General features: G+C 51.2%; 1 protein-coding gene across 6 annotated transcripts in view; it reads left to right on the top strand.

Moving 5' to 3' along the window:
• KCNT1 (potassium sodium-activated channel subfamily T member 1) overlaps positions 1-24,373 on the top strand; it is a 107,227-nt gene that overhangs the window by 66,537 nt on the left and 16,317 nt on the right. For all 6 annotated transcript variants that reach the window (XM_064290697.1, XM_064290699.1, XM_064290698.1 and 3 more), the window contains 13 exons: positions 216-290; positions 377-460; positions 1,012-1,106; positions 1,746-1,926; positions 15,857-16,021; positions 16,432-16,568; positions 17,218-17,281; positions 17,378-17,486; positions 18,717-18,825; positions 18,918-19,067; positions 19,527-19,765; positions 20,401-20,626; positions 21,309-21,414. In XM_064290697.1, the coding sequence (XP_064146767.1) occupies positions 216-290; positions 377-460; positions 1,012-1,106; positions 1,746-1,926; positions 15,857-16,021; positions 16,432-16,568; positions 17,218-17,281; positions 17,378-17,486; positions 18,717-18,825; positions 18,918-19,067; positions 19,527-19,765; positions 20,401-20,626; positions 21,309-21,414 (1,740 nt within the window). The remainder of the gene's footprint in view (positions 1-215; positions 291-376; positions 461-1,011; positions 1,107-1,745; positions 1,927-15,856; positions 16,022-16,431; positions 16,569-17,217; positions 17,282-17,377; positions 17,487-18,716; positions 18,826-18,917; positions 19,068-19,526; positions 19,766-20,400; positions 20,627-21,308; positions 21,415-24,373) is intronic.

Genomic DNA, 24,373 nt, shown 5'->3' with positions numbered 1-24,373 from the left:
CCCCTACCCACTTCTCCATCAGCCTCCCCCTTGACTCCCCTACCCCTCCATCTTCCCATTCCATCGCCCTCCCCCTTGGCCTCCCCTCCCAGCCCCTACCCTGACCTCCTGGGCTGGCATTTCTCTCTCCCTCTCCGCACCCCCACTTCCCTCTCTTCCCCTTCCCTGGGCCCCCTCCCCTCCCGCCTGTATCTGAAGCCTGCCTGGCCCCCCAGGGCAACATCTGGGAGCAGATCTTCCAAGTCTCTTTCGTCCTGGAGATGATCAACACCCTGCCCTTCATCATCACGGTGGGTGCCCCCCTCCCCCTGTCTGAGCACAGGTCCCGAGCCCGGACCCCAAGCGCAGAGGCCCCATGACCTGCCTCTGCCCCCAGATCTTCTGGCCACCTCTGCGGAACCTGTTCATCCCTGTGTTTCTGAACTGCTGGCTGGCCAAGCACGCCCTGGAGAACATGATTGTAAGATGCCTGCCGGCACCCCACCTCTGTACAGCTCCGGGGGCCGCGTGCAAACCAGGCCACGCACACGGGGCCCCAGGCAGACCCCTCTGCAGAATGTCCACTCGAGATCCCTTTTGCTTAAATGTCAGGAGCCGTAGCCACGTTCCCAGGTAGCGGGCCCTCAGCCCGTCCTGGGGAGGCCTGGTCTCTCCTGACGAACCAGGTTTCCTCCAGGGCGGCCTGAACCCCCAAGTCCAGCCCCCCATCATCTTAATTGTACCTGAGTTTTCATGGCTGAGGTCACATCTGAGTTCTTGGCCCTCCCCAAGGGGCCGAGCTGAGGTGGGTACATGGCTGGGGTCCTTGATGGGTGCAGAGGGCTGCTTGGCATGGTGTCTTTCTCACCTCTGTCGCGTTAAGTACCATGTATTTGGGGAGTTTCATTAACAAAGCATGGAGCTCGCCACAAAGAGGGGGTCTGTGGGCTCTTCAGGGGGAGCAGGCTAGGTGGCCTGGCCTCCCTGCTGGGTCCACAGGCTCTGCCCGCTGATGGCACGCCCCCCTCGCAGAACGACTTCCACCGGGCCATCCTGCGGACCCAGTCAGCCATGTTCAACCAGGTCCTGATCCTCTTCTGCACCCTGCTGTGCCTTGTCTTCACTGGGTGAGTGTGGCCAGTGGAGGCACCCATGCATGGGGGCCAGGGGCAGCCAGCCCTGGGCTGATGGGGCAGTCAGGGGATCCTATAGGCTGAGCTAGGCCCCGGGTGGTGAGTCCTGTGGGGCAGTCAGCCCCACATGTGGGTGTCGGGTCCTGCAGGCTAGGCTACCATGCCTAGATTCTGAAGTCCTGAGGGGCAGCCGGCCCTGGGGGGTTTGTCGGGAGGGCATGTGTTGCGGCCAGCCCTGGGTGAGGAGTTGGGGGGCCCTACAGGGAGAGACAGGACCCAGGAGGAAAAGGCCGCCCTCGAGTTGGCAAAGGAGCTAGGGGCAGAACAGCCTCAGACACCGACTCCTGGGCTGTCATGTCCAGAAGGCCAGGTCATGGCTTCGGGGGCCAGCTGGTCAGCTGACTTGGAGCCCATGCTCCAGTGTGGCCCTGAGGCCCAGCTCCTCTGAGGCCCAGGGAGACCCTCAGCTGGGCTCTAGGCTGAAGGGGGGGGTGTTGTCCTGAGGTCCAGCTGAGAGCAGGTCTGGGGGCCACCAGAGAGAGGTGGGGGGTGCCTGGAGCTCAGTGGGGATTGGGGGCTGGGTCAGCCATGCTATTGGCAAGCTCATGAGGCCCCCCTCCCCCGCACCTGCAGTACCTGTGGCATCCAGCACCTGGAGCGCTCAGGTGGGAACTTGTCCCTGCTGACCTCTTTCTACTTCTGCATTGTCACCTTTTCCACCGTGGGCTACGGTGACGTGACACCCAAGATCTGGCCGTCCCAGCTGCTGGTGGTCATCATGATCTGTGTGGCCCTCGTGGTGCTCCCGCTGCAGGTGGGGACAGTGCATGGGACCTGGGGGCGGGGAGGAGAGGGTGGGGACGGTGTCCTGCTCGGTGATGGGCCCTCTGCAAAGGGTCTTCCTCAGGAAGCCCAGGCGGCCGGGCAGTGTGGGCTGAGGCTGATGGCTCTGGAGCTTGCGTTTGGCCAGAGCCGCCCAGCCACCCTCCTGCAGCAACAGTGGTACCGTGCAGCCAGGGTGGACGTGGCGGGTCTGTGGGTCCCTGCAGGCAAGCCAAAAGGGCTTCTGTGTTTTTGTCTTTCCGTGATCTGGCCGGGGGAAGCTCCTGTCTGGGACCTGCCCTACTCATGCCAGGGAGGGGTAAGCACGGGGCAGGAGCCTATGATCGCAGCTAGCGCACTGTCCCTTCTGCTCACGCTCCATCCACCAGGCCACATGCTCAAGCCCCCCCACTGACAAGGAGGGAAGCCGCCTGGACACGAAGGCCTGCAGGGGGCACCAGGCAGGCGTGAACCACCCCAGTCAGATCGGGGGGCGCAGGTGGTCAGACCTCAGGGCAGCACTGACCCCACCTCCTGAGCGGCATCCCTCTGATAAACTTGGAAAGACTGCGTTGTCAGGGATGGTGATTAAAGGGTGGTCCCAATGATCCTCCCTCCCTCCTTTGCTCGCTAAGTTCACCAGTGAGCACCCTGGAGAGGAGCGAGACTGTGAAATTGCGCTCAGAAGGGCTGTCCCTTTCAGTACACACTGAGGACCACAGCTGACCCTGTGAAGGCGTCCTCTGCCCACTCAGGGCTGATGGCTGCCTCTGCTGGGCCCCCTGAGCCCTCAAAGCAACCCCTTCAGGCAGGCACAATCACCCTTTGTGCCAACGGGGAAACTGAGGCTCAGAGCGTTGTTTGACTTGCCAAGTGAGAGGTGGGGCTTGAGTCCCTCACCCCTCGTGACAGTCTCTGTTCAGGTCCCAGCCTCAAGCACCTTTCAGCTGTGTAGCCACCTGTGTGCTCAGGGCCCAGGGCCTTGACCCTGCATGGGCATGGCCCATGATAAACCAAACCACCAAACCCATTGCCATCCAGTCGATTTCAACTCATAGTGACCCTAGAGGACAGAGTAGAACTGCCCCATAGGGTTTCCAAGGAGCAGCTTGTGGATTTGAACTGCCGACCTTTAGGTTAGCAGCCGAGCTCTTAGCCACTGCGCCACCAGGGCTCCGACCCATGATAGGCACTTGGTATATTCAGTGCAATGACCTCACTGAAGCAAGGTCATAGCACACGGCCCTGCCACAGGTCACAAATCGCTGCCGGTCCCGTTGCTCGTTTAAAGGTGTGCTGAACAAATGAGTGAACTCAATGCTTGAGCCAGAAAAGGCTGAAGGATATCACGGGGCCCCGATTTCCCCTCAGACAGGCCTCGGACATGTGGCCCAAGCGTGGCTGGCACAGTCAGCACAGCGACAGCACTACGGAGCTGCCTGCAAAAGCCCTGTAGACCCTCCTAGCACCATCTGCTCCTCGACACCTGTATTTTCCCGCGTAGTGGTGGTGTTATCACTAGGTGCTGTCAAATTGGTTCCGACTCTAGTGACCCTATGTACAACCGAACAAAGCACTGCCAGGTCCTGTGTCATCCTCACAGTCATTATGCTAGAACCCATTGTTGCAGCCACTGTGTGAATCCATCTCATCAACGGTCTTCCTCTGTTTCGCTGACCCTCTACTTTACCAAGCATGATGTCCTTCTCCAGGGACTGACCCCTCCTGATAACATGTTCAAAGTACATGAGATAAAGTCTCACCATTATCACTTCCAAAGAGCAATCTGGCTGTATTTCTTCCGAGACAGACTTGTTCACTCTTTTGGCAGTTCATGGTATGTTCGTTATTCTTCCATAATGCAGTAATTCAAAGACATCAATTCTTCTTTGGTCTTCCTTAATGATTGTCCAACGTCTGCATACATATGAGGTGATTGAAAATATCATGGCTTGGGTCAAGTGCACCTTAATTCCCAAAGTGACATCTTTGCTTTTTAGCACTTTAAAGAGGTCTTCTGCAGCAGATTTGCCAAATGCAACATGTCGTTTGATTTCTTGTACTGCTACTTCCACGGGCGTTCATTGTGGATACAAGTAAAATAAAATCCTTCACAATGTCAGTCTTTTCTCCATTTATCATAATGTTGCTTATTAGTCCAGTTGTGAGGATTTTTGTTTTCTTTATGTTGAGGTGTAATCCATACTGAAGATTGTGGCCTTTGATCTTCGTCAGTAAATTCTTCAAATCCTCTTCGTTTTCAGTAAGCAAGGTTGTGTCATCTGCGTATCACAAGTTGTTAATGAGTCTTCCACCAGTCCTGAGTGGTTTGTCCCTACTGTGGGGACTTGCGTGTAGCTGTGATGCTAGAAGCTATGCCACCTGCCTGTGTTCAAATACCAGCAGGGTCACCCATGGCGGACAGGTTTCAGCTGAGCTTCCAAACTAAGACAGACTAGGAAAAACGACCTGGTGATCTACTTCTAAAAAGCATTAGCCAGTGAAAACCTTATGAATAGTAGTGGAACATTGATATAGTGCTGGAAGATGAGCCCCCCAGGTTGGAAGGCACTCAGAGATGACTGGGAAAGAGCTGCCTCCTCAAAGTAGAGTCGACCTTAATGACGTGGATGGAGCTTTCGGGACCTTCATTTGCTGATATGGCAGGACTCAAAATGAGAAGAGGCAGCTGCAAACATCCATTAATAATTAGAATGTAGAATGTACGAAGTATGAATCTTGAAAAATTGGAAATCATCAAAAATGAAATGGAACACATAAACATCAATGTTCTAGGCATTAGTGAGCTGAAATGGACCGGTATTGGCCATTTTGAATCAGACAGTCATATGGTCTACTATGCGGGAAATGACAACTTTAAAAAAATTTTTTTTTATATATTTTTTTATCAACTTTTATTAAGCTTCAAGTGAACGTTTACAAATCCAGTCAGTCTGTCACATATAAGTTTACATACATCTTACTCCGTACTCGCACTTGCTCTCCCCCTATTGAGTCAACCCTTTCAGTCTCTCCTTTCGTGACAATTTTGCCAGCTTCCCTCTCTCTCTATCCTCCCATCCCCCCTCCAGAAAGGAGATGCCAACACAGTCTCAAGTGTCCACCTGATATAATTAGCTCACTCTTCATCAGCATCTCTCTCCTACCCACTGACCAGTCCCTTTCATGTCTGATGAGTTGTCTTCGGGGATGGTTCCTGTCCTGGGCCAACAGAAGGTTTGGGGAGCGTGGCCGCCGGGATTCCTCTAGTCTCAGTCAGACCATTAAGTATGGTCTTTTTATGAGAATTTGGGGTCTGCATCCCACTGATGTCCTGCTTCCTCAGGGGTTCTCTGTTGTGCTCCCTGTCAGGGCAGTCATCGGTTGTGGCTGGGCACCAACTAGTTCTTCTGGTCTCAGGATGATGTAGGCCTCTGGATCATGTGGCCCTTTCTGTCTCTTGGGCTCTTAGTTGTCGTGTGACCTTGGTGTTCTTCATTTTCCTTTGCTCCAGGTGGGTTGAGACCAATTGATGTATCTTAGATGGCCGCTTGTTAGCATTTAAGACCCCAGACGCCACATTTCAAAGTGGGATGCAGCATATTTTCATAATAGAATTATTTTGCCAATTGACTTAGAAGTCCCCTCAAACCATGTTCCCCAGGCCCCCGCCCCTGCTCCGCTGACCTTTGAAGCATTCATTTTATCCCGGAAACTTCTCTGCTTTTGGTCCAGTCCAATTGAGCTGACCTTCCATGTGTTGAGTGTTGTCTTTCCCTTCACCTAAAGCAGTTCTTATCTACTGATTAATCAGTAAAAAACTCTCTCCCTCCCTCCCTCCCTCCCCACTTCGTAACCACAAAAGTATGTGTTCTTCTAAGTTTTTACTATTTCTCAAGATCTTATAATAGTGGTCTTATACAATATTTGTCCTTTTGCCTCTGACTAATTTCGCTCAGCATAATGCCTTCCAGGTTCCTCCATGTTATGAAATGTTTCACAGATTCCTCACTGTTCTTTATCGATGCGTAGTATTCCACTGTGTGAATGTACCACAATTTATTTACCCATTCATCCATTGATGGACACCTTGGTTGCTTCCAGCTTTTTGCTATTGTAAACAGAGCTGCAATAAACATGGGCGTGCATATATCTGTTTGTGTGAAGGCTCTTGTATCTCTAGGGTATATTCCCAGGAGTGGGATTTCTGGGTTGTATGGTAGTTGTATTTCTAACTGTTTAAGATAACGCCAGATAGATTTCCAAAGTGGTTGTACCATTTTACATTCCCACCAGCAGTGTATAAGAGTTCCAATCTCTCCGCAGCCTCTCCAACATTTATTATTTTGTGTTTTTTGGATTAATGCCAGCCTTGTTGGAGTGAGATGGCATCTCATCGTAGTTTTAATTTGCATTTCTCTAATGGCCAATGATCGAGAGCATTTTCTCATGTATCTGTTAGCTGCCTGAATATCTTCTTTAGTGAAATGTGTGTTCATATCCTTTGCCCACTTCTTGATTGGGTTGTTTGTCTTCTTGTGGTTGAGTTTTGACAGAATCATGTAGATTTTAGAGATCAGGCGCTGGTCTGAGATGTCATAGCTGAATATTCTTTCCCAGTCTGTAGGTGGTCTTTTTACTCTTTTGGTGAAGTCTTTAGATGAGCATAGGTGTTTGATTTTTAGGAGCTCCCAGTTATGCGGTTTCTCTTCGTCATTTTTGGTAATGTTTTGTATTCTGTTTATGCCTTGTATTAGGGCTCCTAAGGTTGTCCCTATTTTTTCTTCCATGATCTTTATCGTTTTAGTCTTTATGTTTAGGTCTTTGATCCACTTGGAGTTAGTTTTTGTGCATGGTGTGAGGTATGGGTCCTGTTTCATTCTTTTGCAAATGGATATCCAGTTATGCCAGCACCATTTGTTAAAAAGACTATCCTTTCCCCAATTAACTGACACTGGTCCTTTGTCAAATATCAGCTCCTCATACGTGCATGGATTTACATCTGGGTTCTCAATTCTGTTCCATTGGTCTATGTGTCTGTTGTTGTACCAGTACCAGGCTGTTTTGACTACTGTGGCTGTATAATAGGTTCTGAAATCAGGTAGAGTGAGGCCTCCCACTTTCTTCTTCTTTTTCAGTAATGCTTTGCTTATCCGGGGCCTCTTTCCCTTCCATATGAAATTGGTGATTTGTTTGTCTATCCCCTTAAAATATGACATTGGAATTTGGATCGGAAGTGCATTATATGTATAGATGGCTTTTGGTAGAATAGACATTTTTACTATGTTAAGTCTTCCTATCCATGAGCAAGGTATGTTTTTCCACTTAAGTATGTCCTTTTGAATTTCTTGTAGTAGAGCTTTGTAGTTTTCTTTGTATAGGTCTTTTACACCCTTGGTAAGATTTATTCCTAAGTATTTTATCTTCTTGGGGGCTGCTGTGAATGGTATTGATTTGGTTATTTCCTCTTCGGTGTTCTTTTTGTTGATGTAGAGGAATCCAAGTGATTTTTGTATGTTTATTTTATAACCTGAGACTCTGCCAAACTCTTCTATTAGTTTCAGTAGTTTTCTGGAGGATTCCTTAGGGTTTTCTGTATATAAGATCGTGTCATCTGCAAATAGTGATAACTTTACTTCCTCCTTGCCAATCCGGATACCCTTTATTTCTTTGTCTAGCCTAATTGCCCTGGCTAGGACTTCAAGTACGATGTTGAATAAGAGCGGTGATAAAGGGCATCCTTGTCTGGTTCCCGTTCTCAAGGGAAATGCTTTCAGGTTCTCTCCATTTAGAGTGATATTGGCTGTTGGCTTTGCATAGATGCCCTTTATTATGTTGAGGAATTTTCCTTCAATTCCTATTTTGGTAAGAGTTTTTATCATAAATGGGTGTTGGACTTTGTCAAATGCCTTTTCTGCATCAATTGATAAGATCATGTGGTTTTTATCTTTTGTTTTATTTATGTGATGGATTACACTAATGGTTTTTCTGATATTAAACCAGCCTTGCATACCTGGTATAAATCCCACTTGATCATGGTGAATTGTTTTTTTGATGTGTTGTTGGATTCTATTGGCTAGAATTTTGTTGAGGATTTTTGCATCTATGTTCATGAGGGATATAGGTCTATAATTTTCTTTTTTTGTAATGTCTTTACCTGGTTTTGGTATCAGGGAGATGGTGGCTTCATAGAATGAGTTGGATAGTATTCCGTCATTTTCTATGCTTTGAAATACCTTTAGTAGTAGTGGTGTTAACTCTTCTCTGAAAGTTTGGTAGAACTCTGCAGTGAAGCCGTCCGGGCCAGGACCTTTTTTTGTTGGGAGTTTTTTGATTACCGTTTCAATCTCTTTTTTTGTTATGGGTCTATTTAATTGTTCTACTTCTGAATGTGTTAGTTTAGGTAGGTGGTGTTTTTCCAGGAATTCATCCATTTCTTCTAGGTTTGAAAATTTGTTAGAGTACAATTTTTCATAGTAATCTGAAATGATTCTTTTGATTTCATTTGGTTCTGTTGTGATGTGGTCCTTCTCGTTTCTTATTCGGGTTATTTGTTTCCTTTCCTGTATTTCTTTAGTCAGTCTAGCCAATGGTTTATCAATTTTGTTAATTTTTTCAAAGAGCCAGCTTTTGGCTTTGTTAATTCTTTCAATTGTTTTTCTGTTCTCTAATTCATTTAGTTGAGCTCTAATTTTTATTATTTGTTTTCTTCTGGTGCCTGATGGATTCTTTTGTTGCTCGCTTTCTATTTGTTCAAGTTGTCGGGACAGTTCTCTGATTTTGGCTCTTTCTTCTTTTTGTATGTGTGCATTTATCGATATAAATTGGCCTCTGAGCACTGCTTTTGCTGTGTCCCAGAGGTTTTGATAGGAAGTACTTTCATTCTCGTTGCATTCTATGAATTTCCTTATTCCCTCCTTGATGTCTTCTATAACCCAGTCTTTTTTCAGGAGGGTATTGTTCAGTTTCCAAGTATTTGATTTCTTTTCCCTAGTTTTTCTGTTACTGATTTCTAGTTTTATTGCCTTGTGGTCTGAGAAGATGCTTTGTAATATTTCGATATTTTGGATTCTGCAAAGGTTTGTTTTATGACCTAATATGTGGTCTATTCTAGAGAATGTTCCATGTGCGCTAGAAAAAAAAGTATACTTTGCAGCATTTGGGTGGAGAGTTCTGTATAAGTCAATGAGGTCAAGTTGGTTGATTGTTGTAATTAGGTCTTCCGTGTCTCTATTGAGCTTCTTACTGGATGTCCTGCCCTTCTCCGAAAGTGGTGTGTTGAAGTCTCCTACTATAATTGTGGAGGTGTCTATCTCACTTTTCAATTCTGTTAAAATTTGATTTATGTATCTTGCAGCCCTGTCATTGGGTACATAAATATTTAATATGGTTATGTCTTCCTGATCAATTGTCCCTTTTATCATTATCTAGTGTCCTTCTTTATCCTTTGTGGTGGATTTAAGTCTAAAGTCTTTTTTGTCAGAAATTAATATTGCTACTCCTCTTCTTTTTTGCTTATTGTTTGCTTGATATATTTTTTTCCATCCTTTGAGTTTTAGTTTGTTTGTGTCTCTAAGTCTAAGGTGTGTCTCTTGTAGGCAGCATATAGACGGATCGTGTTTCTTTATCCAGTCCGTGACTCTCTGTCTCTTTATTGGTGCATTTAGTCCATTTACATTCAGCCTAATTATAGATAAATAAGTTTTTAGTGCTGTCATTTTGATGCCTTTTCATGTGTGTTGTTGGCCATTTCATTTTTCCACATACTTTTTTGTGCTGAGGCGTTTTTCTTAGTAAATTGTGAGATCCTCATTTTCACAGTGTTTGACTTTATGTTAGTTGAGTCGTTACGTTTTTCTTGACTTTTATCTTGAGTTATGGAGTTGTTATACCTCTTTGTGGTTACCTTATTATTTACCCCTATTTTTAAGTAAAAACCTAACTTGTATTGTTCTATATCGCCTTGTATCACTCTCCATATGGCAGTTTAATGCCTCCTGTATTTAGTCCCTCTTTTTGATTATTGTGATCTTTTACCTATTGACTTCCATGATTCCCTGTTATGTGTATTTTTTTTTAATTAATCTTAATTTGTTTGTTTTTGTGATTTCCCTATTTGAGTTGATATCAGGACGTTCTGTTTTGTGACCTTGTATTGTGCTGGTATCTGATATTATTGGTTTTCTGACCAAACAATATCCTTTAGTATTTCTTGTAGCTTTGGTTTGTTTTTTGCAAATTCTCTAAACTTGTGTTTATCTGTAAATATCTTAATTTCGCCTTCATATTTGAGAGAGAGTTTTGCTGGATATATGATCCTTGGCTGGCAGTTTTTCTCCTTCAGTGCTCTGTATATGTCGTCCCATTCCCTTCTTGCCTGCATGGTTTCTGCTGAGTAGTCTGAACTTATTCTTATTGATTCTGCCTTGAAGGAAACCTTTCTTTTCTCCCTGGCTGCTTTTAAAATTTTCTGTTTATCTTTGGTTTTGACGAGTTTGATGATAATATGTCTTGGTGTTTTTCTTTTTGGATCAATCTTAAATGGGGTTCGATGAGCATCTTGGATAGATATCCTTTCGTCTTTCATGATGTCAGGGAAGTTTTGTGTCAGGAGTTCTTCAACTATTTTCTCTGTGTTTTCTGTTCTCCCTCCCTGTTCTGGGACTCCAATCACACGCAAGTTATCCTTCTTGATAGAGTCCCACATGATTCTTAGGGTTTCTTCATTTTTTTTAATTCTTTTATCTGATTTTTTTTCAGCTATGTTGGTGTTGATTCCCTGGTCCTCCAGATGTCCCAGTCTGCATTCTAATTGCTTGAGTCTGCTCCTCTGACTTCCTATTGTGTTGTCTAATTCTGTAATTTTATTGTTAATCTTTTGGATTTCTACATGCTGTCTCTCTATGGATTCTTGCAACTTATTAATTTTTCCACTATGTTCTTGAATAATCTTTTTGAGTTCTTCAACAGGTTTATTGGTGTGTTCCTTGGCTTTTTCTGCAGTTTGCCTTATTTTGTTTGTGATGTCTTGAAGCATTCTGTAAATTAGTTTTTTATATTCTGTATCTGATAATTCCAAGATTGTATCTTCATTTGGGAAAGATTTTGATTCTTTTGTTTGGGGGATTGGAGAAGCTGTCATGGTCTGCTTCTTTAAGTGGTTTGATATGGACTGCTGTTTCTGAGCCATCACTGGGAAACTAGTTTTTCCAGAAAATCCGCTAAAAAAAAAATGCAGTCAGATCCCTATCAGAGTTCTCCCTCTGGCTCAGGCTATTCGGATGTTAATGAAGCCGCCTGGGGAGGGTGGGGGAGGGATCAGAGAGATAGGAGAGTGGCACCTCAGAATATAGCCAGAGTTGCTTGTCTTGCTTGGAATGACTATTATATCTGAGATTCCCGTGGGGCACGTCGCCTATGTGTGCTGGCTGTGTGGAGATTGCCCCTGGGGGGTCTGGCCCGCTGGAGTCACGGTCAGATCCTCCGCTGCCAGCCCCACGCCCAACGTCAGGGTTCCCCTACTGGGACGGTGCACTCCCAACTCCAAAATCAGTCGCTGCCTCCTGGGAACTCCCTGTACCGCCAGCCGCGTTGCCGCGCCGCCTCCGAGAACCGGCTGGGCCTCCCCCGGGGGTCAGCTCAGGCGAGCGGAGCAGCTCCCCGCGCCTGCGCTGCGACCGCGCGTCCCGGCTGGGACGCCACTCTCCCTGCTCCAAGACTAGTCGCTGCCCCCCGGGGACCTCCCCCACCGGCCGCGTCGCCACACCGCCCGCGCAAACCGGCTGGGCCCCCCCGGGGCTAGTTCAGGGGGGTGGAGCAGCTCTGTGCGCCTATGCCATGCCTGTGCCCAGTCAAAATTCTGGCGGGATGGTTCCCCAGGTAGGACGCCGCTCTCCCCTCTCCAAGACCCGTCACTGCCTCCCGGGGACTTCTCCCACCGGCTGCGTTGCCACGCCGCCCACGCGAACTGGCTGAGCCCCTCCCGGAGTCAGTTCAGGGAGATGGAGCTGCTCCCTGCGCCCACGGCCTGCCAAAATCCCGGCGGGATGGCTCCCCGGCTGGGACGCTGCTCTCCCCGCTCCAAGACCAGTCACTGCCTCCTGGGGACTTCTCCCACCAGCTGTGCCGCCACGCCGCCCGCGCGAACCGGCTGGGTCCCCTCCCGGAATGAGTTCGGGAGCCAGGGCTGGGCCCCTTGTTTGAGCCGTCTGCCCCCCTGGGCTCTGCCCCAAATCGGGGGCCGAAGGTCACCTGACTGGTAAGCTGGCTCCAGGCTCTGAAAACAATCTCTGCCTCCCCGTATTTGTTCGTTCTCCATCTCTAAATCTGTGTTTGTTGTTCAGGGTTCATAGATTGTTATGTATGTGATCGATTCACTTGTTTTTCCGAGTCTTTGTTGCAAGAGGGATCCGCGGTAGCGTCCACTTAGTCCGCCATCTTGGCCCCGCCTCTCGGGAAATGACAACTTTAAGAGGAATGGTGTTGCATTCATCGTTAAAAAGAGCATTTCAAGATCTATCCTGAAGTACAATGCTGTCAGTGATAGGATAATATCCATACGCCTACAACGAAGACCAGTTAATACGATTATTATTCAAATTTACACACCAACCACTAAGGCGAAAGATGAAGAAACTGAAGATTTTTGCCAACTTTGCAGTCTAAAATTGATCGAGCATGCAACCAAGATGCATTGATAATTACTGGTGATTGGAATGCAAAAGTTGGAAACAAAGAAGGATCGGTACTTGGAAATAATTGCCTTGGTGATAGAAACGATGCCAGAGATCGCATGATACAATTTTGCAAGACCAATGACTTCTTCACTGCAGATACCTTTTTCACCAATGTAAACAGTGACTACATATGTGGACCTCACCAGATGGAATACGCAGGAATCAAATCGACAACATATGTGGAAAGAGATGATGGAAAAGCTCAATATCATCAGTCAGAACAAGGTCAGGGTCCAACTTCAAAACAGAGCATCAATTGCTCACATGCAAGTTCAAGTTGAAACTGAAAAAAATTAGAACAAGTCTATGAGAGCCAAAGTACGACCATGAGTATATCCCACCTGAATTTAGAGACCATCTCAAGAACAGATTTGACACTTTGAACACTAATGGCCAAAGACCAGACAAGTTATGAAAGGACATCATACATGAAGAAAGCAAGAGGTCATTAAAAAGACAGGAAAGAAAGAAAAAAACAATATGGATGTCAGAAGACACTCGCAACTTGCTCTTGAACATCAAGTAGTGAAGCAAAAGGAAGAAATAATGAAGTAAAAGAGCTGAACAGATTTCAAAGGGCAGCTCGAGAAGAGAAAGCAAAGTATCATAATAACATGTGCAAAGACCCAGAGTTAGGAAACCAGAAAGGACGAACATGCTTGGCATTTCTCAAGCTGAAAGAGCTAAAGAAAAATTGGAGCCTTGAGTTGCAATACTGAAGGATTCTGTGGGGGAAAAATTAAATGACACAGGAAGCATCAAAAAAAGATGGAAAGCATACACAGAGTCACTATACCGAAAAAAAGGATTGGTCGACATTCAACCATTTAAGAAAAAAAAACCCACTGATGTGGGGTAGGATATAATCAGTAACTGATGATACTGAAGGAAGAAGTCCAAGGTGCACTGAAGGCATTGGTGAAAAACAAGGCGCCAGGAATTGGTGGAATATCAATTGAGATGTTTCAACAAACGGATGCGGCACTGGAAGTGTGCACTGGTCTATCCCAAGAAATTTGGAAGACAGCTACCTGGCCAACCAACAGAGAGAGATCCATATTTATGCCTATTCCAAAGAAAGGTGATCCAACCGAGTGCGGGAATTACCAAACAATATCACCTGCAAGCAAAATTCTGCTGAAGATCATTCAAAAATGGCTGCAGCAGGATATCGACAGGGAACTGCCAGAAATTCAGTCTGGTTTCAGAAGAGGACGTGGAACCAGGGATGTCATTGCTGATGTCAGATGGATCCTGGCTGAAAGCAGAGAATACCAGAAGGATGTTTACCTGTGTCTTATTGACTATGCAAAGGCATTCGACTGTGTGGATCATGACAAACCATGGATAACATTGCAAAGAATGGGAATTCCAGAACATTTATGCTCACACAAAACCTGTACATAGATCAAGAGGCAGTTGTTCGAACAGAAAAAGGGGATACTGTGTTGTTTAAAGTCAGGAAAGGTGTGCGTCAGGGTTGCATCCTTTTACCATACTTATTCAATCTGTATGCTGAGCAAATAATCCGAGAAGCTGAACTATATGAAGAAGAACATGGCACCAGGACTGAAGGAAGACTCATTAACAACCTGGGTTATGCAGATGACACAACCTTGCTTACTGAAAGCAAAGAGGACTTGAAGCACTTACTGATGAAGATCAAAGACCACAGCCTTCGGTATGGGTTACACCTTAACATAAAGAGAACAAAAATCCTCACAGCTGGACCAATGAGCAACATCATGATAAACAGAGAAAAGATTGAAGTTGTCAAGGATTTCATTTTACTTGGATCCACAATGAACACCCATAGAGGCAGCAGTCAAGAAATCAAATGACACATTGCATTAGGCAAATCTGCTACAAAAGACCTCTTTAAAGTGTTAAAAAGTGAAGCTGTTATTTTGAAGACTAAAGTGCACCTGACCCAAGCCATGTTGTTTTCAGTCACCTCATATGTATGCGGAAGCTGAACAATGAATAAGGAAGGCTAAAGAAGAATTGATGCCTTTGAATTATTGCATTGGGGAAGAATAATGAACATAGCATGGACTGCCAGAAGAACGAACAAGTCTGTCTTGGAAGAAATACAGCCAGATTGCTCTTTGAAAGCAATAATGGTGAGACTTTATCTCACATACTTTGAACATGTTATCAGGAGGGGTCAGTCCCTGGAGAAGGACATCATGCTTGGTAAAGCAGAGGGTCAGTGAAACAGAGGAAGACCCTTGACGAGATGGATTCACACAGTGGCTGCAGTAATGGGCTCAAGCCTAACAATGAATGTGAGGATGGCTTAGGACTGGGCAGTGTTTCGTTCTGTTGTAGGTGGGGCCTCTGTGAGTTGGAACCAGCTCGACAGCACCTAACAATAGCAACAACAACCAATCCTGATGCCACATTCTTTTTCATACAGTCCAGTTTTTCAGATTACTTGCTCAGCATACAGATTGAAATGTATGGTGAAAAGATGCAACCCTGGTGTACACCTTTCCTGACTTTAAACCTTGCAGTACCCTTTGCTCTGTTGGGATGACTGCCTCCTGGTCTCTGTACAGGTTCCTCATGAGCACAATTAAGCATTCTGGAATTCTTATTCTTCACAATATTATCCGTAATTTGTTATGACCCACACAGTTGAATGTCTTTGCATAGTCAATAAAACACACATGTGTGGATTTTCTTCATTGGAGACAAATCCAACACCCACAGCTCACACCCAGGAAATGTGGGCCAGCGTGGATGCACACAGCCTCACCGTTCACACCCCTCTGAAGTGGAATAATAAAGTGAGCGCTCAGTGTCTGGCTGTGTCTCAGGCAGCTGGCATGAACTACCCGATGAAGAGTCCCTAATGTGTTCATTTCACACTTGGTCCCAGGTGTAGACCAGCAGGTGCAAGGCTCTTACTTACCTGGACATGGAGGGGCAGCATTTTGGGTCCATCCAGGGCAGGAGGTGGACAGGGGTGTGCCCAGTTCTCCTTAGTCCTGCTGCCACCCTTGCCTTGCTGGCCTCCTACCGAGAGTGCCCATGTCCCTGCACATTCCACCAGCCCTGACCCCCATCACCCCTGTGCTGGCCGGGCTCTTGGGTCAGTGGTTGCTTTGTCATGGTCCCACATGGGAAGGGCCCTCTCTCTGATGCCCCCCAGCCGTGTGGCACTCACCCTTCTCTGCACAGTTTGAGGAGCTCGTGTACCTCTGGATGGAGCGGCAGAAGTCAGGCGGCAACTATAGCCGCCACCGGGCACAGACGGAGAAGCACGTGGTCCTGTGCGTCAGCTCCCTCAAGATCGACCTCCTCATGGACTTCCTGAATGAGTTCTATGCCCACCCCCGGCTCCAGGTAAGCCCCTGCTCCAGGTAGGCTCCTGGTCCAGGTAGGCCCCCGGCTCCAGGTAGGCCCCCGCTCCAGGTAGGCCTCCGGCTCCAGGTAAGCCTCTGCTCCAGGTAAGCCCCCGCTCCAGGCAAGCCCCTGCCTCCAGGTAGGCCCCGGGCTCCCTCTGAGGTCGCCCACTAGTCACCCCTGCGGCAGGAGTGCTGCATGACCAGGCCAGTCTCCTAAGTGCCTCAGGCTTGGGTTTCCCTGCCTGTCCAGTGGAAGGTGGGGCCAGGTGGTCTCTCATGTCCGTCCACTCCCACACTCTCCAGGTGTTGTCCAGGGGTCCCATTAGGGGCCAGGTGTGAACACACACAGGACAGCAGGAAGGGGGGGAGGGCAGGAGGCTGTGCCAGCTGACACAGCCTCGGCTGCAGGACTATTACGTGGTCATCCTGTGCCCCACGGAGATGGATGTGCAAGTACGCAGGGTCCTGCAGATCCCCTTGTGGTCCCAGAGGGTCATCTACCTCCAGGGCTCCGCACTCAAGGACCAAGACCTCATGCGGGCCAAGTGAGTGCTGGGGGGGGGGCTGGAGGGGCGGGGGGGACTGCAGGGAGGCCGCAGGAGGACCGAGGGGACTGAGGGGGAAACACAGGGGGACCACAGGAGCATCTGTGGTGGGAGGACCATGAGGGGGTGAGGGGGAACCACAAGGCCACGAGGGGGGCTGAGGGGGAACTGAGGGGAACCACAGGCTGAGGGGACCATGGTTTGAGGAGGGACTGAGAAGGGACGACAGGGCCACCAAGGGAACCAGGGGGAACTGCTGGGCTGCATGGGCTCACTGGTCTCAGGAAGCTGCGAGGAGCTCACAGGACCCCCTCATGTGCTCCCTGAGACAGACCGGGTGCTGGGAGGCTGGGGGCTCTGCTAAGGTCTTCATGGGCCAGGAGTGAGTCAGTGGGTGGCTGGCCCACCCAAGAGCTGCCAGCTCTAGAGCTGCTCCAGCTCAGTGCCACCGCCCAGCCCAGCCCTCTCCCTCCTTCCCTCCCCTAGCTCTACGAGGCCCTGGTCCAGCCCCCCTCCCTTCAAGGCCCAGCTGTGTCTCCCCTCCCAGGAACCCTTCCCCCCTCACCTCAACACTCCCAGGCTGGGCTACCCACACTCCAAGTCTCTCAGGGCCCCAGAAGGGCAGCTGTGAGCCCCTGGTGCTTTGCAGGATGGACAACGGGGAGGCCTGCTTCATCCTCAGCAGCCGGAATGAGGTGGACCGCACTGCGGCGGTGAGTGCTGTCCCCTGTCCAGCCCCAGGGCAGAGCCCACACCCTGTTGCTGCTGCTGCCCCACAGGCACTGGCACTGACCGCACCCCACCCCCAGGACCACCAGACCATCCTGCGTGCCTGGGCTGTGAAGGACTTTGCCCCCAACTGCCCCCTCTATGTGCAGATCCTTAAGCCTGAGAACAAGTTCCACGTCAAGTTTGCTGGTATGGTTGGGGGGCTGTGTGCACACAGGGGAGCGTGCATGTGTGGACTGGAGAAGAGCAGGGCCTCAAGCACCGTCCATGCAAGCTCAATGTCACAGGGTCCCTGTGGCCAGGTCCTAACTCTATGGACCCTCCATCCCACCACATCTAGGGTGGGAGCCCATGTGGGACCTTCTGAGATGAGCCATCCTGTGCCTGGGGGCCCAGATTAGTGAGGGCAGGAGCACTGTCTGATGAGCTCCCAGGTGAGAGGGACAGGTGAGCTAGGCACCTCCACGGGTCAGGTGAGCAGGCCTGTGCTGGGTACAGGAGGGGTGCTCAGGAATAGTAGAAATAGTAATAATGTCAGAACTTGTCTAAGTGCAGGGGGATGATGCCTAAGGCTGAGCCGCATGAGGCGGAGGTCAGACATACCTCCACTCTCCAGCCTGTTGACCAATCCTGACGCCAGCCACCTCCCCCATGGCACCCTGCGCTTCTCTTCTGGGTTCAATTATCCATTGCAATGACCACACAGAACTCGTAGACCATACTTAAGTGGTTTAATAAGGAACAGGGTACAGCTCAGAATCAGGAAGCATGTAGACAGTCCCCCCCGTTCAGTGCGGGGCACTCTCTCAGCTCCTCTCCACCGTGCAGGCCTCCTCTCAGCCCCCGGGGACAGGCTCCTCTTGACTCTGCTGCTGGGCTCTCTCCAGGGCTCTCGTTGTCCCCACTGTTACAGCCCTTGACCCCTGTTACGGCTCTTTCAGGAAGTTCCTTTCCTCCTCTCTCTGTCTCTCCTCCTTCACTCTTCTTTCTGCTTCTGTTTCTTTCTGTCTCTAAGACTTCTGTAGGACTGGCTCAGTATATACACAAACTCCTTGTCGATTCCAAGGTACGGCCCTCCCACCTGGGCCAGGAACTGACCAATCCCCTCACGGTAGGCTACAGACAGTCACTTGCATAGCCCATCGACCAATCCAGGGCAGGCTGCAGCCCAGGACTGGGCAAAAAGTATGAAACCAAGTTGCGTACAGTTTACCTAGGAAATGTAACAAACCCTCTGGGGTAGAAAACTAGGGCAAAAGGTAATTCCTTAGGGTTTAGGGGAAAATCTCCGGCTGTTCTTCCCAAAGCACCCCAAGGCCACATAAAGGCGCCCACTTCACCCGGGGCGGGGGGAGGCAGGAGAGCAGCCCGTGCTGGGCGCGGAGGCGGACAGTGACGGTGACCCCGGTGTCCCCGCAGACCACGTGGTGTGTGAGGAGGAGTGCAAGTACGCCCTGCTGGCCCTGAACTGCATCTGCCCAGCCACCTCCACCCTCATCACCCTGCTGGTGCACACCTCCCGAGGCCAGTGCGTGCACCCTGGGGCGGGCGGGGGGGGCGCCCTGGGCAGGGGGGAGGCGCTGGCAGCCCCGCGCCCCGAGCCGACGCCGCCCCCCACAGGGAGGGCCAGGAGTCGCCGGAGCAGTGGCAGCGCATGTACGGCCGCTGCTCGGGGAACGAGGTCTACCACATCCGCATGGGCGACAGCAAGTTCTTCCGCGAGTACGAGGGCAAGAGCTTCACCTACGCCGCCTTCCACGCCCACAAGAAGTATGGAGGCGGGGCCGGGTGGGCGGGGCCGGGGAGGGGCGGGGCCGGTGGGGCGGGGCCAGGGAAGGCGCAGGGGTGAGGCGGGGCCAGAGCAGGGCGGGGCGGGCGCAGGGGTGGGCGGGGCGGGCGGGCGCAGGGGCGGGGCCTCGAGGCCAGATCCCTCTGGACGGATACGGGGGCAGCGGGAGCAGGGCCGGCCGTGGGGTCTTCTCAGGCTGAGGGGTGGGCGCAGGAGCGGCCAGAGGGTAGTGGGGACCCATCGAGCTGCCCGCCGGCCCTGAGGAGGAAGAGGAGGGTGGGAGCAGGCAGTGTGTCCCCGCGGCCGGGCAGGGGGACAGCGGGGGCGCCCCGGGGTCCAGGCTGCGGCGACGCCCGGGCCAGGGCAGTGGAGCTGGGCTGGGTGTCCGGGGCGCGCACAGCCCGTGGAGCCGCCCACCGCCCGCCTGCGCGCGTCCCCAGGTACGGCGTGTGCCTCATCGGGCTGAAGCGCGAGGACCACAAGAGCATCCTGCTGAACCCGGGGCCCCGGCACACCCTGGCCGCCTCGGACACCTGCTTCTACATCAACATCACCAAGGAGGAGAACTCGGCCTTCATTTTCAAGCAGGAGGAGAAGCAGAGGAGGCAGGGCTGCTCCGGCCAGGGCCTCTACGAGGGGCCCTCGAGGCTACCGGTGCACAGTATCATCGCCTCCGTGGGTGCGAGGGGGCCCGGGGAAGGGGAGGCCGGGGTGCAGGTGAGAAGATCGGGAGGAGCAGAGGAGGTGGCCTGTGGCCACCTGGGCTTCCTAACATGTCCTGCACATCCCCCATGGGCATCCGGAAACCATGAGAACCACGTGGCCCCCGGCCCCTCCCTGGTCCGGGGCAACAGCAGCTCAGCTGTCCCTGCAGGTGCTCAGCACACCCTGGGCCCTTCCCAGCACTCACTTGGCAGCACCACACTGCCATGGAAGAGTGGCCAGAGGGGTGCAGACAGGACCCATTCCAGCGGGCAGTAAAGGGCTGGCCACTCTTGTGTCCACCCTTGTGGTGACCGAGCCCCGCAAGCCCTCTGGGCAGAGTGGCTGGACTGCCACCCTTGGGTTCACCCAGCCAAGAGTCCCTCCCCTTCTGGCTGGTCCCCTCGAGTGGTGATCACTGACATGGATACGGTGGGCCAGTGCCAGGGGCCTGTGGGGTCCTGCTCAACACTACCACCCAAAGAGGCCACTGTCACTATTGTATGGAGAGAGAAACTGAGGCTCAGTGGGGCGGAGACTCCCCGGGCTCTGGGAGCCTGCTCTCTGGAGGCTTCCGGAGGGGGCTACCCGCCAAGTGCCTGCTCCCCGCAGGGACAGTGGCCATGGACCTCCAGAACGCAGAATGCCGGCCACCGCAGAGCAGGGGGGACAGCAAGCTGGCGCTGCCCACGGAGAACGGCTCGGGCAGCCGGCGGCCCAGCATCGCGCCGGTCCTGGAGCTGGCCGACAGCTCGGCGCTGCTGCCCTGCGACCTGCTAAGCGACCAGTCGGAGGACGAGACCGCGCAGTCAGACGACGAGGGGCTGTCGGTGGTGGAGTGAGCGCCGGCGGGCGGGGCCGGAGAACCTGGGGAGCGGGCGATGTGGGCGAGGGGCGTCGGGGGGGGGCAGGGCGGGGGGAGGCTCCCGAGCCGCGGAGCTGGAGAGGAGAACGCAGAGTCCTGGCTGGGGCCTGGAAAGGGTCAGGCGGGGAGGGCTGAACCCATTGCTGTGCTGGGGGACGTCCTAGATCCCACCCTCCCCGGCCCCACCCCCACCCCTACCCGCCGCGGGTACTAGCGGGGTAGAGTCTGGTCCTCCTTTCCCCGCCCCTCAGCCCCTGTCCCCACCTCTAGCCCCGCACGGTCCCGGCGCACCCCTAACCCCACCCCTGACCCCACCTCCAGCCTGGACCCCAGCCCTGGCCTGGCTGCCGGCAGGTCCGCGGGATCTGGCAGTGCTGCGTGTCCCCCGGGGGCCGGTCCTGTGGCGCAGCCTCGAGCTCCAGCCAGGGCCCCGCGGTCACCTGGTGCAGAGTCCCACCGAGGAACCATCCTAACGCACACGGTGGTCTAGGGCAACGAGAGCCACCGCAGGGCTGGCTTGTGGGTTACCGGGGAGGGTGGTGGTGGGTGGGCTGAGCCGATGCCCTTAGAGGCCCCCAGCCAAGTGTCCATGGAGTCCCCACTGCTGGCCGGGGGGACGCCGGCATGCTGCTGAGGGCCCTTGTCCCCTGTCCAGGTATGTGAAGGGCTATCCCCCCAACTCGCCCTACATCGGCAGCTCCCCGACCCTGTGCCACCTCCTGCCCGTGAAGGCGCCCTTCTGCTGCCTCCGGCTGGACAAGGTGAGCCCACCCCTGTCCTCCTAGCCCCCTGCTGCCCAGCCGCCCAGCCCAGGGCAGTGCATCCAGCCTGTTCCACCTTTGGTGGTGTTTTCTCTCCGCATAATTGCAGACTTACAGAAAAGCATACACAAGGAGCACCGTAGACCTTTCACCTGATTCCCCAAAGGTCTACACTGCCCCCCACTGCCTCTTCACTGCCTTATGTCTGTATTTTATATGCATGTGTTCCTGAACCATCTGATATCACATCGGAGCCCTGTGGCCCTTTACCCCCAAATAAGTCAACCTGCGTTCCCCAAGACCAAGGACACTCAAGTTCATAAAAACAAAACAAAGCCAGTTGCCAGTGAGTCCGTCCTGCTCGTGGTGATTCCATGAGTGACAGAGTAGAGCTGCTCCCCAGGGTTTTCTCGGCTGGAATCTTTGCAGAAGCAGATCGCCAGACCTTTCTTTCACGGTGCTACTGGGCGGGTTTGAACCACCAACCTTTCAGTTAGCAGACGAACGCTTCACTGTGACCTTGTCTTGTTCCTGCTACAACCGAATTGCTGACAGGACACCAGCGTCAACACGGTCAGCATCAAACCCACAGTCCTGAAGCAGATTGTGCCTCCTGCCCCCAGAGCCTTTCCACGGCTTTGTGGCCGTTTGTCCTTTTTTGTGATTTTTCCCCGGTCAGGATCCAATCCAGTATCACGTGTTACATTTAGTTGTTGTGCCTCTTTAGTCTCCTTTATTCTGAACATTCTTCAGCTTGTGTCTCCTTTAATCTGGAACGTTCTTCAGCTTCTCCTTGGCCCATCCCAGGAAGATGTTTTGAAGAGTAGTTGTTTGATGCCGTCGAGTTAGCGTCAAGTCATGGGGATCCCACGTGTACCAGAATGAACGCTGCCGGCTCCTACGCCATCTTCACGATCGTTGCGATGTTTGAGTCCATCGTTGAGGCTGTTGTGTCAGTCCATCTCGTTGAGGGTTCCCTCTTCTTCACTGGTCCTCCATTTAACCCAACGTGACGTCCCCCATGACGGATGTCAGCAGTCGGGCCCTCCTGATGAGCATACGGAGTAACTGAATCAGGGTCAGACGACGTTCTGGGATCCAAAGTGTTTTCACTGGCTGGTTTTTGAAAGTAGGCCACTAGGCCTTTCTCCGAGTCTGTCAGTCTGGAAGTTCTGCTGAAACCTGTCCACCATGGGTGACCCTGACGGTATTTGAAATACCAATGGCATAGCTTCCAGCATCACAGCAACACCCAAGCCCCCACAGAACGATGTGCTGGCAGATGGGCGGTGGGTTTTGAAGAGTCCAGGCTGGTTAGTTAGTTTGTAGAATGTCCCTGGTTTGGGTTTGCTTGGTGTTTCCCCGTGGTTGGATTCAGGTTATGCACATTGCTTGAATACCCCAGAACTAGTGCCACGTCCTCAGTGCACCCCATCAGGAGGCGTGCAACGTCCTCTTGTCCTTCCATGGATGATGTTAATGTGGATTGCTGGGTAATGGTGGTGTTGGCCAGGCTTCTCTGTAAGACACCGTTCCGTCTGTGGTTAACAAGCTGTTGAGGGGAAGGCACCTTGAGGCTGCATGGGCGCATGGTCCCCGCCCAGCCCTTACCCCCAGTGTCAGCACCCACTGTGGTTCTCCAGTCCTGTCCTTTCATCTTTACTAGCTGGCATTCTGCAGGAAGGAAGAACCTTCCCTTGTCCCTGTTTATTTTTATTCATCTGTTTATATCAGTATGGTTCTTGGGGTTCGTATTTTACTCAGTGGGTTATAGCCCACCATTTACTATTGCAGCTGTTGTCATTGTTGTTAGTGCTGTCCAGTCGGTTCCGACTCACAGTGACCAGACGCACAGCAGAACGAAACACCGCCCGGTCCTGTGCCATGCTCACAATTGTTGTTATGCTTGAGCCCGTTGCTGCAGACACTGCGTCAGTGCGTCTCCTCGAGGGTCTTCCTGTTTTCTGCTGACACTGTACTTTACCAAGCATGATGTCCTTCTCCAGGGACTCATAACATGTCCAAAGTATGTGAGACTCAGTCTTGCCATCCTTGCTTCTAAGGAGCATTCTGGTTGTACTTCTAAGACAGATTTTTTTGTTCTGTTGGCAGCCCATGGTATATTCAGTATTCTTTGCCAACACCCCAATTCAAAGGCGTCAACTCTTCTTCGGTCTTCCTTATTCATTGTCCGGCTTTCACATGCATATGATGTGATTGAAAACACCCTGGATTAGGTCAGGCGCACCTTAGTCTTCACGGTGATGTCTTTGCTTTTCAACACTTGAAAGAGGTCCTTTGCAGCAGGTTTTCCCAATTGAATGCATTGTTTGATTTCTTGACTGCTGCTTCTGTGGGTGTTGATTGTGGATCCAAGTAAAATGAACTCCTTGATAACCTCAATCTTTCCCCGTTTACCGTGGTGTTGCTCATTGGTCCAGTTGTGAGGATTTTTGTTTTCTTTGCTGAGGTGTGATCCACACTGAAGGCTGCGGTCTTTGCTCTTCATCGGTAAGTGCTCCAAGTCCTCTTCACTTAAAGAGAGCAAGTTGTGTCATCTGCATAACACAGCATCATTTGTTACAAATTGCTTGTTTTTCCTGATTTTGCTGGTGGGAGCCCCTTCAAGCTGACTTCTGGGTCCCCTGACTTGCCCCATCATTCTCTGGGCACGTCCTTTACTTACTAATCAAAGATGTTACACCCACACCTTGTGTTTCCCCTGCCCAGCTCCAGGAAGAGTCGTTTCTCCAGAAAGTCCTTTTCATGGAAAGTGGTAGTTAGAAGCTAAAATCTGGGCGCTGGGTGTGCTCATTGTTAGGGGGTGTCAACTCCCCTAATCCCTCTGGGAGGCAGAGCTAGCAAGTATATCTGTGCACATGCACACACACGATACGTCTGTGTGACTTCTGTACCCATAGCTCAACGCTAAAACCATGCTAAGATGAGTGCATACAGA

Source organism: Loxodonta africana, chromosome 9 (genome assembly GCF_030014295.1).
Source record: "Loxodonta africana isolate mLoxAfr1 chromosome 9, mLoxAfr1.hap2, whole genome shotgun sequence".
Classification (NCBI taxonomy): Eukaryota; Metazoa; Chordata; class Mammalia; order Proboscidea; family Elephantidae; genus Loxodonta; species Loxodonta africana.
The sequence above is the reverse complement of the archived record's forward strand: the minus strand, read 5'-3'. Positions and strand labels throughout refer to the sequence as shown.